Consider the following 13,448-nt stretch of genomic DNA (forward strand, 5'->3'; position numbering starts at 1 on the left):
GACGATCTCATAAGCAAACTAGGGAAATGCGGTCTAGATGAAATTATTATAAGGGGGGTGCACAATTGGTTGAAAAACCATACTGAAAGTGTAGTTATCACTGGTTCACTGTCAAACTGGGAGAGCACATCGAGTGGGGTGCAACAGGGGTCAGTCCTGGGTCCAGTACTATACAATATTTTCATTCATGATTTAGATAATGGAGTGGAGAGTGTGCTTAAAGTTTGCAGATGATACCAAGCTGGGATGGGTTACAAGTGCTTGGGAGGACAGGTTTATAATTCAAAATGACCTTGACAAATTAGAGAATTGGTCTGAATTGAAGATGATGAAATTCAGTAAAGACAAATGCAAAGTACTTCTCTTAGGAAGGAAAAATCAAATGCACAATTACAAACTGGGGAATAACTGGTTAAAGTGGTAGTACTGCTGAAAAGGATCTGGGGGTTATAGTGGATCACAAATTGAAAATAAGTCAACACTGAGATCCAGATGCAAGCAAAGCTAATATTCTCGGGTGTATTAACAGCAGTATCATTTGTAAGACGGGGGAAGTAATTTTCTCGCTCTACTCAGCAGTGGTGAGGTCTCAGCTGGAGTACTGTGTCAAATTCTGGACACACACTTTAGGAAAGATGAAAACTGGAGAGTCCAGAAGAGAACAACAAAAGTGATAGAAGGTTTAGAAAACCTGACCTGTGAGGAAAGGTTAAAAAACCAACAACTGCCAGTCTTGACAAAAAAAAGACTGAGGCGGGACCTGATACGTCTTCCAATATGTTAAGGGCTGTTCTAATGAGCATGGTGATCAACTGTTTTCCATCTCCACTGAAGGTAGGATAAATAGTAATAGGCTTAATCTGCAGCAAAGGAAATTTAGGTTAGATATCAGAAAAAAACTTGTTAACTGTAAGGGTAGTTAAGATCCAGAATAGGTTTCCAAGGGAGGTTGTGAAATTCCCAACATTGGAGGTTTTTAAGAACAAGTTGGACAAACACCTGTCAGGAATGATTTAGGTTTACTTGATCCTGCCACAGTGCAGGGGGCTGAAGTTGAAAACTTCTTGAGATCCCTTCCAGCCCTACATTTCTATGATTCTGTGTACACATACACAAGAAACTGCATCATCTTATATTCAAACCCATGCTCTCCTCCTCTTAAGCCTCCCTTCCTTTGTTTGTTATTGCCACCTCTTGAATCTTATCTAAAGTTAGATTTTCAGAAGAGGATCACCGTCAAGCACTTAAACAATGTCGCAATAAATGTACATTATTCCTAAATATATATGCTGCTGCATTCTAAATAAGCTGCAAGTCACTAAAGTCCTGTAATGTGATAATTACAATAGTGTGTGTATTTGTAAGGTCATAATGGGGTAAATAAGGGGACAGGATGTGCCAGTTGCACTTTGGGCAAAACAACAACACACACTTGTACACTCCTGTTTTTCCATAGAAAGGTCTTGGTCAAAAGTGGTAAGATTCTTAGTTTGGCACACTACTTCTGATTAAATCCATTTATGTGGAGTCACAAACAAGCAGTGACCCTCCCATCAATAACTTCCAGCCAATGGCAAGACTTCTATATCCAAAAGGATGAGGACAAGCTAACTCAGACACATTGTACCAATGATATTGTCCAAATGCTCCTCCAGGCAAAGACCAATTTCCAGGGTCCATAGGAGAAAAAAAAACACACCACACAGCTACTTATCAGTAAGGCTATGGTTTTGTCATGGAGGTTGCAGAAGTCATGGAATCTGTGACTTCCAAAGACCTCCGTGACTTCAGCCCTCCCAGCAGGGTCCCGCCGCCTCCTGCAGTGGCAGAGAGCTGTAAGGTCCCCCCGCTGCCTGAGGCAGTGGGCCCCCAAACTCTCAGCTGCTATGGGCAGCAGTTCCCAGCTGCCATCACAGGAGGTCAGGGGGACCCCTACCCGCTCCCCAGCCACTGTGGGAGGGCAGAAGGACCCCCGCCCGCTTCCCATTCTAGCAGTGGCAAGGGGATTCCCACAGTGCTCTCCACTGCTGGGGCTGGGGTAGGAGGACCCTGTAGCTCTCCTCCGCTGCTGGTAGCAGGGAGACCCTGGAGCTCTGAGCCCCCATGGGTGGTGGGGGCCCCAGAGCTCCCAGCCACCCCGCAACTGCCTGGTCCCTTCCCATTTTATCATGGGTATTTTTATTAAAAATCAGGGACAGGTCATGGGCGTCTGTGATTTTTACTAAAAGTATCCATGACAAAATCTTAGTCTTACTTATGAGTATACTGATGCTTCTGTATTGGTCTACACCAGGGGGTCTCAAAGTCCTAGCCCACGGGCCATCTGCGGCCCGAGATCCTCCCCACTGTGGCCCACAGAGGAGAGACGCAGGCAAACATTTGCCGGCAATGTTGGGTGCAGGTGCCGCCCCCCGCAGCTCCCATTGGCTGGGGGAGAGGGCCAGAGATACCATCACTAGTTGCTGGGCAGAGTCAGCCATGGAGGCAGCATCACTTTTTTCCCCACAATTAATATAAACAAGTCAAAATACCGAACACAACTATCTGATGCACACCTTGCTGCAATCCTGAAGGTTTCAACTGCTCAGTCACTGAGGCCAAACAAAGAAACTGACAGAACTGAAGCGTTGCCAGAGTCTGGCAAACACTAAAAACTCTCTGGCAGGCGAAGAATTGTATAAAGTTGCATGATAGTTTTATTATTTCTAAGAAATTCAAAATAAAAAATACAATATAAACATTTTCTTTTCTGAACACCGTCTTCAGTGACATCATTGGCCCGCTGGGAGTATTTGAGGACTGGCACTGGCCCTAAGGTAAATGGAGTTTGAGACCCCTGGTCTTCACAGTGTTTATAAGCTCACACTAAGAGGCCTCTCAGCTGACCAAAATTGATTTTTATTCAGAGATTCCAAGGCCAGATGGTACAGTTGCAATCATCCAGTTTGACTTCCTGTATACCACAGGCCATATAACTTCTTCAGGGATGCACAGCAGATACCTTAGTGATATGCCCACCATCTCTGACCAACTTTTAGAAGTGACAATCTCTGAAAGACAATTTACAGCGATAGCCCTTTGTCCCCAACTTGGTCAGTCATACCAAAAGCTGCTGAGACACACAGCATAATCTGAAAGGACAGCTGATCTTCCCAGCAGCCAAATCTAAGCAGAAACAGATCATACATGACTCTTACATGCGTGATCTAACTCCAAAGGAATACCAGAACCTAGACTGACATCTAAGTCATCATGGCTGTCTAAAAAAAAGTCCCCAGAACCTTTCTGTCACACTGACACTCCAAACTATAGCCCCTTGGGATGAAGGCAAATGACAAAAAAAAATCTCTGTATATATTATATAAAGGGTCCTCTACCTCTTCAAAAAAACGCCTCTAATCCTTGTCCATATGACCACCTACAGTACACATCACGACAGCCTCAACCAACTAAATATTATTTCTACATCTTTGTACTGATAATGAAAGCTGGTGCAATTAATACATTTCGCACCAAATTTGGTGCTGGGACATTTGTCTCCAAATTCCACAGTGGATACCTGATCTTGGGAGGGTACAATATCTTTACAGCTCTGAAAGCCTAAAAGGAGAAAATGAAAAGTCAACTTTGTTGACTTCATTGAATCCGATACATTCCATAAATACTAAGTGTACTTTAGTAATGCTTAATCCAAGGGATGCCCCATTGTGTTATAAATCTTAGAATCTTTGGAAAGTGCATCTTATGAGGCTTCCAAAGTACCAGGCATTATTACATCATGTCAACAAACTTAAGATGTTAAGCCATCTTCACCCTGATCAGTTTCAATCCTCATTCTTATACCTGAAGTACTATCTTCTCCAATCTCTAGCAGTTGACTTAGCCGTAGAGAGATTTATGTTTTCCAGAAGCATATGGACTATCAAACGCAGGAGGCTTAAAGCTTATTCCAGTGACAAGGAACATAGTTAATGTTGGGGTAGACTAAAACATGATTTATACCAGAGGGTAGGCAACCTATGGCACGCCTGCCAAAGACAGCATGCGAGCTGATTTTCAGTGGCACTCACACTGCCCAGGTCCTGGCCACCGCTGCAGGGGGCTCTGCATTTTAATTTAATTTTAAATGAAGCTTCTTAAATATTTTAAAAACCTTATTTACTTTACATACAACAATAGTTTAGTTATATATTATAGACTTATAGAAAGAGACCTTCTAAAAACATTAAAATGTATTACTGGCATGCAAAACCTTAAATTAGAGTGAATAAATGAAGACTCGGCACACCACTTCTGAAAGGTTGCCGACCCCTGATTTATACAGTTCAATTTCTAAAAACAAAGGTGTCTCTCTAAATGGCCCTAGGTACCCTAACCTCAAATACAATCCCCTTGTTTAAAATGAAACATGGAACAGTTAATAAGACTAAACAAAAAAACCAAACCAAACAAGGGGAAGCCATTCAATTGAAGCAAAAAACCCTCATCTCACAGATACCCTTCCTTTCTTCTTTTGCCCTCACCCCCAATGCCTGATAAAAATGGCATGCTTTGATGGTCAACAAGTTCAGGCTATTTTGGGCTGGGAGAATGATCAAGTGAATACCAAAGTCCAGGGCCCCTTACAGAATATGTCCCAGCAGCAACTCCCTCATATTTAAACTAAGGGGCTCCAGCTCAAGCATCTCTGCTGATCGGTGCTGCAGCAGTATCACACAAGATGAGAGGCCTTCTGCTTGACAGGAAGGTCCCAAGCCATTTAGGCCTTTATAGGTCAAAACCAACACCCTGAATTTCCATCCAAAAACCAACAGTGCAGATTCCACAGAGTACTGGTGCAACATGAAGATATCACCAAACCTTATTTTGTTTTTTGGCAGGGGGAGGGGAAATACGTTCTTGCTATAACTGCTCAAACGTATTAAGAGTATCATAGTGAGTTACATGTGACAGGGACAGAAAACTCTCTCAGGTGTTTTTCCTGTAATGAGTAGGTCTAAATTACCCTACAGTACTGAATCCTCATGAAGCAATGGATGTAATGCGAGTTTCACTGTTTCATTAGATCAGAACTCTTCTGGCAACATCAGTTACCAGTGAGCTTTCCTGCCTACATCTGTAGTATGAAGAACTGAAATAGAGAGGATGCAAGTATAGGCACTCTTATTATATATGGTGCCACACCAAGAAACATTGGGAGGCATAGTTATCTCCCTGTATTGGGCTCTTCCGATACCAATCTAATATTTTTCTGTGGAGGAGTGAATAATGTTCTTTACCACTTTCAATCAAAAGATCTAAGTATGCATTACAAACACTAGTTACTCTCAACAATCTTGTGAGCTAGGCAAGAATGTTAATCCTAATTTACCAATGAGGAAACTCAGGAGGAGAAAGACAAGCTGACAGTCACAAAAAGTATGTAGCTGGGTCAAGAGTGGCACTCCAATCTCCTGACTTCAGATCCTGTGCCTTAGCCACAAGCTTACAAGTATTTACTCTGTTGGTTTTTATTGCTTCTTACTTTTTGTTCCTTCCTTCAGGGCTTGCAGATCTGAACACTAATTCTATCATGCTCTAAAAAAAATAGAGGTAGAGAGACTGGGACAAGCTGGAGGGGACTGCACACAAGGTCTAACCACTAGAGAATCCTCCCCTCAGAACCTGGAATAGAATTCATGATTCCGGAGTCTCACCATTCTTCTTTCAGTAAGCAGCTGGGAAACCCACTGGTAAAATGTATCTCATCTCCCTCTAGCAAGTGGCCCATGTAGACAACAACCTACTACTGCTATCAATTAGCTCGAGTAACAGATGTCTGTGCTGTGGATCTAGAGGTTCTAAAGCTGATCAGTCACGTGGGAGTCAATATGGTTCAACATGATGGAATTTGTTGGATTTTTCCTAATTTGCTTTTTTAACATGAATGAAGTTAAACAAATTTTAAAGGTTATAGTCAACCACGCAAAAGTAGGCAAATGCCAAAATTACAGTTGCCCATGCAGACTTACCGGTAATTCTGCCCTCTTGTGTTTAGTCTCGGTAAGAGTCTTTAACTGCATCATGACATATGTTTTTCCAAAGGACCCCTGCCTCATTGAGTGCACAGGACTTTTTTTATTAAGAGGGCTGCTCTAAGTTGCTGTCACTGATTTTCTGGGGTACTGTCAGGGCGAGTGGTTGAGGGCGCCTAAAAGCCCGCTCAGGCGAGGAGGTGGAGTGAAGGGGAGCTGGGGGGGGGGCGCGGGGGGGGCCCCCTGCAAGAACGGGGTGGGGGGGCGCACAGGGGAACCGCTCCCTACCCCAGATCACCTCCACTCTCCCTCCTCCGCTGAGCAAACAGCCCCCGCTCTAATTCTCCTCCAATCGGCACCACAAGCCTGGGAGGGGAGGAGAATCAGAGCGGCGCCGGCGTGCTCAGCGGAGGAGGCAGAGCGGAGGTGAGCTGAGGCGGGCTCCCCGGGCGGGGTTAGCTGCCGCAGGGGGGGGCGGTGGGCAGGGTTAGCTGGGGGTGGGGGGGTGGCGCAAGGTGAAAGTTTCGCCTAGGGCACAAAACTGCCTTGCACCGGCCCTGGGTACTGTTTCACAATTTCAAGAATAAATGATACATATTCAAGTTCAGTTTTCACCTGGTCTTTTTTTTATGGGGGGAGAGGGATGAAAAGACAAACATTTGAGTGTTTTTTGTCAGGCACAGTGAAGCCTGATAGACAAAAAGAGAGAGGAGAAACATTTCTCTTTTAGAAGTCTAAATGATTGGTCACTTAACACAGAAAAATGGGTATTTCTGTTACATTATGTTCTAATTGATGCTCAGATTTGCTTTTCATAAATGTAGTAAATCATGTAATGTCTTTAATATTGCAGAATTGCGTCTGAATGAAACAATAAACTAAAACCTCTTTTTTCTAAGAATATCCATATAACAAACTGTTTACATAAATACGCAAAACTGAACAGAACAACTTTACACAAAGTTAATGCCATGATACTACATACATGCAACACCTACCTTAGCATCCTCTTCATTGAAGAGTGAGCACCAAGGAGAATTCACATTTTTAATAGCTAACTCGAACGAACAGGTAAAAAAAGCAACTTGGACCAAATCTGTAATAAATCCAAATAAATAAGTGATAGATGACAATTAAGTTTATTTGCTCTCTACCATGACTCCCAGCATCACCCTCCTATTATGAGGAAGAATATAAACAAGAATATAAAATAACATCCAATCCAGAGCCCAAACACATAATGTATGGTATGCTAAGGCTCCAGTTTTGCATTATGGGCCTACTCAAATGTTTATATGATCAGGGCCTTAGATTGTAAGCCTTTCACAGAGAAGGGACATGCAAGTGTAACCATCACCTGTTTAGTAATTTACATCTACTGGTGTGTATTATTATTATTATGCAGTAGACAATAGTTACACGATATAGAAATAAGGTTATGTTTACTCCTTATTTGGACTACTAGACGGCAAGAACAAATGCAACTACTTTGCTGATTTAAGACAGCAAATCCAACTCAATTCCTTGCAAGTTTTACGTAGAACAACAACAAAAACCTACAACTTACAAAATTATAGTGATCTCTTACATTCTCTATCAATGACCCCATAGGCTTACACAAAATTCCCTATTAGACACAACGCATTGCCAGCTACTCTAATCATTCTTATTTTAGCAACTACTTGTCCACTTACAATTTAGCTGAAGGTACGAGGATTATGAATGCATCAGTTATTTCAATAGCAGCAAAGGCAACGCGTGCATTTTGTTATGACATTCTAATATAAGAGTTTCTATAAAAATTTGTGTAGGAGATGGAATTTAATACTGGAGAGTTTCAATGTGGAAAAACAAAATCATTTACCACATTATACCAGTTTTAGTTTAGACTATGACCTGTGCCTTTTCTTCAAGAGAAGAACATTTTGAGAAATATAGACATTCAACTTGTATCACGTTAATATGATCTGTGGGGTAAATGGGAAGGGTTTTTCTACAGTAGGTTCTCTGACTGTTCACTAACAATGAATATTCATTGCCACAATACTGTATTTAAGAAATTTAAGTTAACACAAGTAAAGTGGAATACAACTAGAATTTGTATGTGATTTGGTAAAACTAAAATTATCTCGCCAAATTTTTTTAAACTATACTTTTTTCCTTAAAAGTAATCCAGAATTTTGGGTTCCTTTGTACTTTGGTCCTTTTCCCAGAAGGGTTCCTCAATTAAACTGTTAAAACTGGTTCTTTATTTATGTCAGGGGTACACTACCCACTTTGGCTTTGTTAGACCAAGTCATTTTTAAAAGCTGTTCTTTTCAAATAGTGATATGACATGCTGTCTTCACTAATCTTTCCAAAGGCCTATAAAAGAGCATTTTAAACTATTTGTTTTTCATAACTATCTGAAGATCCTAGAAAACAACATTTATGCAAGTTAAATGATCAAAAAACAGAATAAGTACGCTACCTGCATTTAAATCACGCAATGGGACACACAAGGTAGCCGCAATTTTTTCCAAAACCCTTTTCATCTCAGGACCCTGTTTGAAGGCATCCACTTCGTACATAGCTGTAGCGTTCTCTTCTACACAGGTTACAAACTTCTCACAATGATCAAAGAACCTCATTAATTTGTCATTAATCTCAGTCTCCTCATTCTCGATATCTGAAAGGAAAAACAATTCTTAATGGAAAACCCCTACAATACACACAAAAATATAGACAATTTAAAGAATTCCCTGCCAGATTTTACAAAAGTTGGTCTGGGAACTGAATGGGGAGGCAACCTGTCAGATACCCTAATTTATAACAAAAAAACAAAATGTTATAATGTCACAATTAAGAGGTTAATTATAATCTTTCTATTAGACTTAAATCCTGTCCACAATAAGAGAAATGGAAAACTATATTAGTTTCAGTTGTACGTCTTTCAAGCAGGGCTCTAATGCTGCTTTCCCTGATATGCAGATTTCATTGAGAACCATGCTAACCAAACTATTCTTAAGATTGTTTCCATTACAGGGTAAACATATTTTCCTCTCTACCTACTACAACAACAACATTTTAAAACCAATTTTATCACAGGTCTTTAGGGCTGGAGAGGGCACCGGAAAGACAATGGCAGTGATCCTAGATTGTTTCAAGGACTGGTGGCTTCCTTTATGCAGTGGTGGGTTTTACACCTCCTCCCCTTGTGGGGGAGGGGAAGGGGGAAGTTCTGTTTCTGCATCCCACACTCCACTTGTGTCTTGGGGCACCAAGGTGAGTCCCAGGCAGGGTATCACCTTACCCCCATCCCCAGGCAGGGCTCTACCTTACCTGTGCCAGGGGTGTATGCTGGGGGCTCCCAGGCCAGTCCCGAGCAGGGCTCCACCCCCACATCTGTGCTGGGGGCCCTCAGGCCAGTCCCCACCTTAGCGCTCCCCCTCATCATGTGTGTGCTGAGGGCCCCCAGGCCAGTCCTGGTGCTGGGGGGGCCCCAGGCAGGGCCACACCTTAGCCCCGCCGTGTGTGCTGGGGGCACGTAAGCCAGTCCCGGGCAGGGCTCCACCTTACCTGCGCCAGTGGTGTGTGCTGGGGCCCAAGGGCCCCCAGGCCAGGGCCCCACTTTATCCCCCCCCCGCCCCCCGTGTGTGTGTGCCGGGGCACCCAGGCCATCCTTTCCCGCTCCGTTACCTCTGGCCGGGAGCTGCCCGTGCAGGGCCAGCAGCAGCCCCTTGCGGAAGGCGGCGCTGCTCTCCACGCACCGGTGCTTGGAGCTGCTGGCGAAGGCGAAGCGGCGCTGCCGGGAGAACAGGCCCGGGAAGCGGGCGGCCAGACGCTGGGCCAGCTGCTCCATGTCGAGGCGGCCCTTGGGCGCCAGCTTCCCGTCCATGTCTGGGTGGTACCACATGTCCCAGTGGGCGAACGGCTGCGCGGCGGGGCAGGGCCGCTCCTGGCTGCGGAGCAGGCGGTGCAGCTGGCCCAGCTTGCGGATCTGCTTCTCGGTGGGGAAGCGTGTGCCGTGGCGGATGAGGGCGCGGAGCTGCAGCGGGGCGCAGGCGGCGGAGGGCAGCAGGTACCCCGGGTCCGGGGGCCCCAGGGAGAGCGGGTCCTGCAGCAGGTGCTGATTCACCTCCTCGTACCGGGACTTGGTCCCGAAATAGCCGCTCAGCAGGGACGTGGCTGCCGCCCGCTCCTGCGCCAGGGAGACGCGGAGCAGCAGCAGGAACAGCGGCAGCGAGGGGCGCCCCGGGAGGGGGCCGCGGAAGCAGCTCGCCATGGGGAGACCGGCGGCAGCGGCTCTGCACAGACACCCGGGCAGGGGAAACGGATCCTTCCCTTAGGACGGGACTCCGGACCGGGCTCTGCGGCGGGGTGAGACTTGCACCGTGACAGAGAGCCGGCCGGGAACCCGGTATTATGCTCCGCCCTGGCCCGGCCTGTCGTCACACCGGCTTCCGGGGTTCAGCCGGGCCGAGCTGGGAGCTGTGTTCAGGAGACTGCTCCGCGTAGGAATGTGCTACCGGTAGCACTTAACGATACGTATAGACTGTAAGAAACTGCTATTGTATTAAACTGCTACCTGATGTAGCAAATGCCTACAGCTAGCAGGTTCTTGCACGATAGTGTATGTGAAATTGCTCCGTGTAGAAACGTGCTATCTGTAGCAGTTAGTGATACGTATAGATTGTAAGACACTGCTTTTGTAAAAAGATGCTACTTTATTTGTACATGCTTGAAAACTGTTATCATATTTCAATCTTCCCTCATAGGTCATGTTTTCTAGACCTTAAATTTTCACAAACTTTATAAGTGCTCTCTATGCCATTATCTCAATCATTAATTTTTTGAATAGAAACATATCCACAACTGATCCCTGGAGATCAGTTATGCCCATCTTATTTATTGTTATGTCCATCTAGGTTTCATTTCCATCGTTTGTTTATGAGAAGGTCATGGGAGACAGTATCAAAAGCCTTACTAAAGGCAAGATCATAGAATATCAGGGTTGGAAGGGACCTCAGGAGGTTATCTAGTCCAACCCCCTGCTTAAAGCAGGACCAATTCCCAGACAGGGGATGCATGCGGGCGGCGGCCCCCGTGCGCCCCCCGGCTCCCCCCTCGCCGCTCTGCGGCTCCCGGGAGTGTGAGCTGCCGCTGCCCCTCCCGGAGCAGGCTCAGGGCCCCATGCCCTGCCGCCGCCTTTGAAGGGCTGCTACCCCCCCCTCGCGCTGCGCCGGCTCCTCCATGGCTGGGGCTCGCTGCCCCCGCAAGCCGACGCTCTGGCTCTCCGGTGCCTCCGGAAGGCGGCTCCTCCCTTCCGAGCCAGGGCACCGCTTTTTGGCGCTCCCAACCACTTGGCGCCCTAGGCAACTGCCTAGTGCACCTAGTGGTTGCACCGACCCTGGCTCTGTACGCTGGCCAGTAGGAGGCACTCTGTACATTGGAGAGCTAATTCCCTAGACGACCAGCAGGAGGCGCTGTGCTGGTGAGTCTTGACCTTGCTACAGTGCCATTGGATTAGAGGAGATTTTATGGCAAGAACCACCAGTAGAGCAATGTATGTGTAATATAACTATGTTAAAAACTCCAACTTTAACCTATTACTTCCCAACTCATGAGGATAAAAGAACAAACACACTGGATACCAGTAATATTCTAAACTTTAACTTTTCTTTGTGGGTCAATTGGACAAGTCTGTACAAACTAATGAAGAAAAATAACCAAATTATCCAACTGACTGAAATCACACAGGCCCAGGTTCAAACATGCAGTTTGGCTATTTTACGTCAGGGATCTGAAATCTAAAGAATATCTGCACAAGCAGAACAAATTATAACGCACCATTGGATCTAAGAAGAATATGTATTAAGGCTATAACAACCAACAGGAATGCATTTTTATCTAGAAAACCATGATTACATTGAGTCTTCATGACTAGTGATTTAAATTATGATTTAAAAAATCAAATCCACCATGGTTTATGGCCAGTAACACAGCCTTATTTACACATTTATTACTCAAGAAATCTTAATTGACACTTTCGCTGTATGACAAGATGCTTAGTCGCCATTCTCAAAATACTCATTAGACAAACACTTGATACCAAACACATTTTTGGAGTAGAGAGAACCAAGTCAACATTCCTATATTTTCAGGACTGTTTAAAAAACCTTTTGCAAGTGGAATTTCATGGATATTGCATTAAAAACCCTTAATGAAAACCCTTTTAATATTTAAAAAGAAATATTTATTAGTCCCTTTCCACTTTCCACTGTAGGTCATACAGTCTATTAATAAAAAAAACATTGAATGCACACAAAACATTGAGAGTAGTGAAAAACATTATACATAGTATGTGAAATATTTAATTCCTTTGACAAGCAAGATCATAGGCAGAAAATCTGCCATTGTGCTTTATACAGACTTCCACTTCTGTCACTGTTACACACACATAATGAGCAAAGAGGTATCACCACCAAAATTACACTCCGAACTGTGGTACTCATATGTCAGTCACCTCATTGCGCTCTCATTTGATTGTAGCCTTTGTCTTCACTGTTAAAACTTAACTTGTCTTGTGTTGTTTTCTCACTGCTAATTAGTTTTATTAGCAGTGAGAAAAAGGACTATGTCTGCATAATGGGGACACCAGATATATTAGACACACCTGGATTATTCTTCAGTGGTTGATCATATCAGATCCTTCTCGTTCTCAGTATGCTGAGGTGAGCTGAAGTGTCTGTCTTCCCATCATCCAGATTGCTGGGTCAATCATTTCTCACTATTCAGTCTTTGTACCTCAGGTGTTTCCGGTTGTTCTTGTAGGCTGTCATTGTCCACCTTTTCTTTCTTCCCCCCAGTTTCTGGAAGGCTCTTTTGCTGTGACCTGGGTCAAACAGCACCCAGTGTATAGAGGTATCTGATCTTGGTCAAGTAGTCCCCATTGTATAGCACTGTCGTTCAGAGGCACAGTTCCTGGGATAATCTTTATGTGTTTGTGCATTCCTTCAATAAGCCACTAACATTGTCTGGCCTCATCCAACAGAGCACATTTTAAATACAGAGACATGGTCAATATTTCTAGCCTCAGATACAAACGTTACATGCATACAAGTTGGATAAACACAGTCTATAGGTCTTAAGTTTTGCAATGATACCTCACATCAGCCATCTTGCATAAAGTATATATTAGCTATGTCATATCCATATCATAAGCATATTTTCATAAAGAAAGTAGAGTATAATGTCACACCCCACATGTATGTTTGCTGATCTGCAAATACTAAAGGAGCATGCACCTTTGGGTGCAAATGCTCATGACAATAGTGCAGAGCCATGCAAGCTCCATGATTCTGTGTGAGATGGCAGACAGTGAGGAGGGCCAGGCAGGTTAGTGGGTTTAGAAAAAAAGGTGTAAACATTTTGTATACGTTTATGTATGGAATA

The 13,448-nt window shown here is 44.3% G+C and overlaps 1 protein-coding gene across 1 annotated transcript in view; it reads right to left on the bottom strand.

Annotated features, from left to right (window-relative positions):
- MINPP1 (multiple inositol-polyphosphate phosphatase 1) overlaps window positions 1-10,296 on the bottom strand; it is a 41,122-nt gene extending 30,826 nt beyond the window's left edge. The window contains exons 1-3 of the mRNA XM_026650973.2: window positions 9,693-10,296; window positions 8,485-8,682; window positions 7,013-7,110 (exon numbers count right to left, since the gene is read on the bottom strand). Coding sequence (XP_026506758.1) covers window positions 7,013-7,110; window positions 8,485-8,682; window positions 9,693-10,278 — 882 coding nt within the window. The 5' untranslated portion in view covers window positions 10,279-10,296. The remainder of the gene's footprint in view (window positions 1-7,012; window positions 7,111-8,484; window positions 8,683-9,692) is intronic.
- Window positions 10,297-13,448: the final 3,152 nt, after the last annotated feature.

Source organism: Terrapene carolina, unplaced genomic scaffold (assembly GCF_002925995.2).
Source record: "Terrapene carolina triunguis isolate 2854851 unplaced genomic scaffold, T_m_triunguis-2.0 Scaffold95, whole genome shotgun sequence".
Taxonomy (NCBI): Eukaryota; Metazoa; Chordata; order Testudines; family Emydidae; genus Terrapene; species Terrapene triunguis.